At 58.6% G+C, this 1,870-nt stretch overlaps 1 protein-coding gene across 2 annotated transcripts; it reads left to right on the top strand.

Annotated features, from left to right (window-relative positions):
• MYADML2 (myeloid associated differentiation marker like 2) lies at positions 1 to 1,522 on the top strand. Of its 2 annotated transcripts, XM_061479958.1 has the most exons (2): positions 1 to 1,203; positions 1,319 to 1,522. In XM_061479958.1, exons 1-2 carry the CDS (start codon positions 570 to 572, stop codon positions 1,408 to 1,410), a joined length of 726 nt encoding a protein of 241 aa, XP_061335942.1. In that variant the 5' UTR covers positions 1 to 569; the 3' UTR covers positions 1,411 to 1,522. The 2 variants fall into 2 exon arrangements, with proteins under 2 accessions (XP_061335942.1, XP_061335941.1); XM_061479957.1 differs by having other exon boundaries at positions 10 to 1,522.
• Positions 1,523 to 1,870: the final 348 nt, after the last annotated feature.

Genomic DNA, 1,870 nt, shown 5'->3' with positions numbered 1-1,870 from the left:
GGCTTGCGGAGGAATCGCAGCAGGATAATTACAAGCCCCTGATGGAGCTCACAGCTTCGGTGTTAACTAACACCCGCTCGCCGTGGCTGAGGGGGGCAGGACTCATTCCAGAACTATTAATATAGCCCCTATTTATACTCGCGGGTCCCTGCAAGCAGCACAGCAGAGCTACAGCTGCAGAGCTAAAATGGAATCAATGTCAGCCCCCAAGGAGAAAGTGATTCTCTCGGCCATCTGAGGGGAAGGAGACGGTGAAAGGACAGAACAAGGCCGGTTTCAGACCTGAGAGCGGGGGTGAGCTGCTCGCGGCACCCTGAGATCCCAGCTGGTGGCAGAGTCAGCCAGAAACCTCCCTTCAGCCAGCAAGTCTGTGCTGAGGCTGCCAGGAACGCAGCAGAAACGCTGCCCAGCGTCAGCACAGCACCCACAGTGCCGGTGGAGACAAGGCGGGGACTGGAGCTGCTGCTGCACTGATCCAGTACCTGGTGTGACTCAGGACAAAAGAGCAGAAGCCTAAAAAGAGGTTTAGGGAGGGCTTTGGGAGCACCGTCTGCTGGGCTGTAAACAAGATGGAGAGCACAGGAGGGCCGTATCTGAACACTGCTGCAGTGACATCCCCTGTGGGAATAGCTCGCTTGCTGCAGATGATGTTTGGATGCACCACATTCAGCCTGGTAGCCCACCAGGGCGGCTTCAGTGCCGCGTATGGCACTTTCTGCATGTTTGTCTGGACCTTCTGTTTTGCCGTCACCGTCTTCATCATCACCTGTGAATTCACGCACCTCCACAGCTGCCTCAGCATCTCCTGGGGAAACTTCACTGCCGCTTTCGCCATGCTCGCCACACTCATGTCCGTCACGGCTGCGGTGATCTACCCGCTCTACTTCGTCCAGCTTGACTGTTACCCCATCAGCTGTGAGGTGAGAGACTTCCGCATCGCCGCCAGCATCTTCGCAGCCCTCCTGTTCCTTGTGTACGCTGCCGAGGTGTTCTTAACCCGGGCGAAACCGGGGCAAGTCACCAGCTACATGGCCACGGTCTCCGGGCTCCTGAAAATTGTGCAGGCCTTCGTGGCCTGCATCATCTTCGGGGCGCTGGTGAACGACAGCCAGTATGGCAAGTACGTGGCGACGCAGTGGTGTGTGGCCGTCTACAGCTTCTGCTTCGTGGTGACAGTGGTGGTCGTGGCCTTCAGTGTTACAGGTAAGACCACCTTGCTGTGGTTCCCCTTCGAGCGCTCTGTGGTCATCTACACCCTGGGGGCCGTGCTGCTGTACGTGAGCGCAGCCGTCATCTGGCCCGTGTTCTGCTTCGACAGCAAGTACGGCTCCGCGCAACGCCCCGGCTCCTGCGCCAAGGGCCGGTGCCCATGGGACAGCCAGCTGGTCGTCGCCATCTTCACCTACGTGAACCTGCTGCTCTATGTCGTGGACCTGGCGTACTCGCAGCGCATCCGCTTTGTCCCGCACCTCTGAAGCGTGGGGCTGGTGCTGGGAGCAGCAGCAGCCGGGGGTGGGCAGGAGGTGGGGTGCAGGAGGAGGCGCTGATCAGGCCCAGGCACAGGAGCCACCGACTGAACTTCGGGGTCAGGACTGACCTGGCTAGCAAATGAATGACCTGTCACGCGTGGGCTGGGGAAAGCCCAATTCCCATCACCCAGCGTCTGCCCAGCACCTGGTGCCACAGCAAGGAACGGCCTTTTGTCTCCAGGCAGCAGAACTGCTTCCTGCAGCAGCAGCGGGTCTGCAGGCTGCTGCATCCCAGAGCCAAATATTAGGAAAGGCACCAAGGATTTTGAAACTGTTACCAGCACTTAGCCGTAATCAAGTGACTGTCCAGGAAGTGGGAAAGTTAAAAGTTGCACTAAGGA

The sequence above is a fragment of the Pezoporus flaviventris genome, unplaced genomic scaffold, assembly GCF_033815535.1.
Source record: "Pezoporus flaviventris isolate CSIRO_AGI_PZ_B2104156 unplaced genomic scaffold, CSIRO_AGI_Pfla_v1 ptg000158l, whole genome shotgun sequence".
In the NCBI taxonomy this organism is placed as follows: Eukaryota; Metazoa; Chordata; class Aves; order Psittaciformes; family Psittacidae; genus Pezoporus; species Pezoporus flaviventris.
The sequence above is the reverse complement of the archived record's forward strand: the minus strand, read 5'-3'. Positions and strand labels throughout refer to the sequence as shown.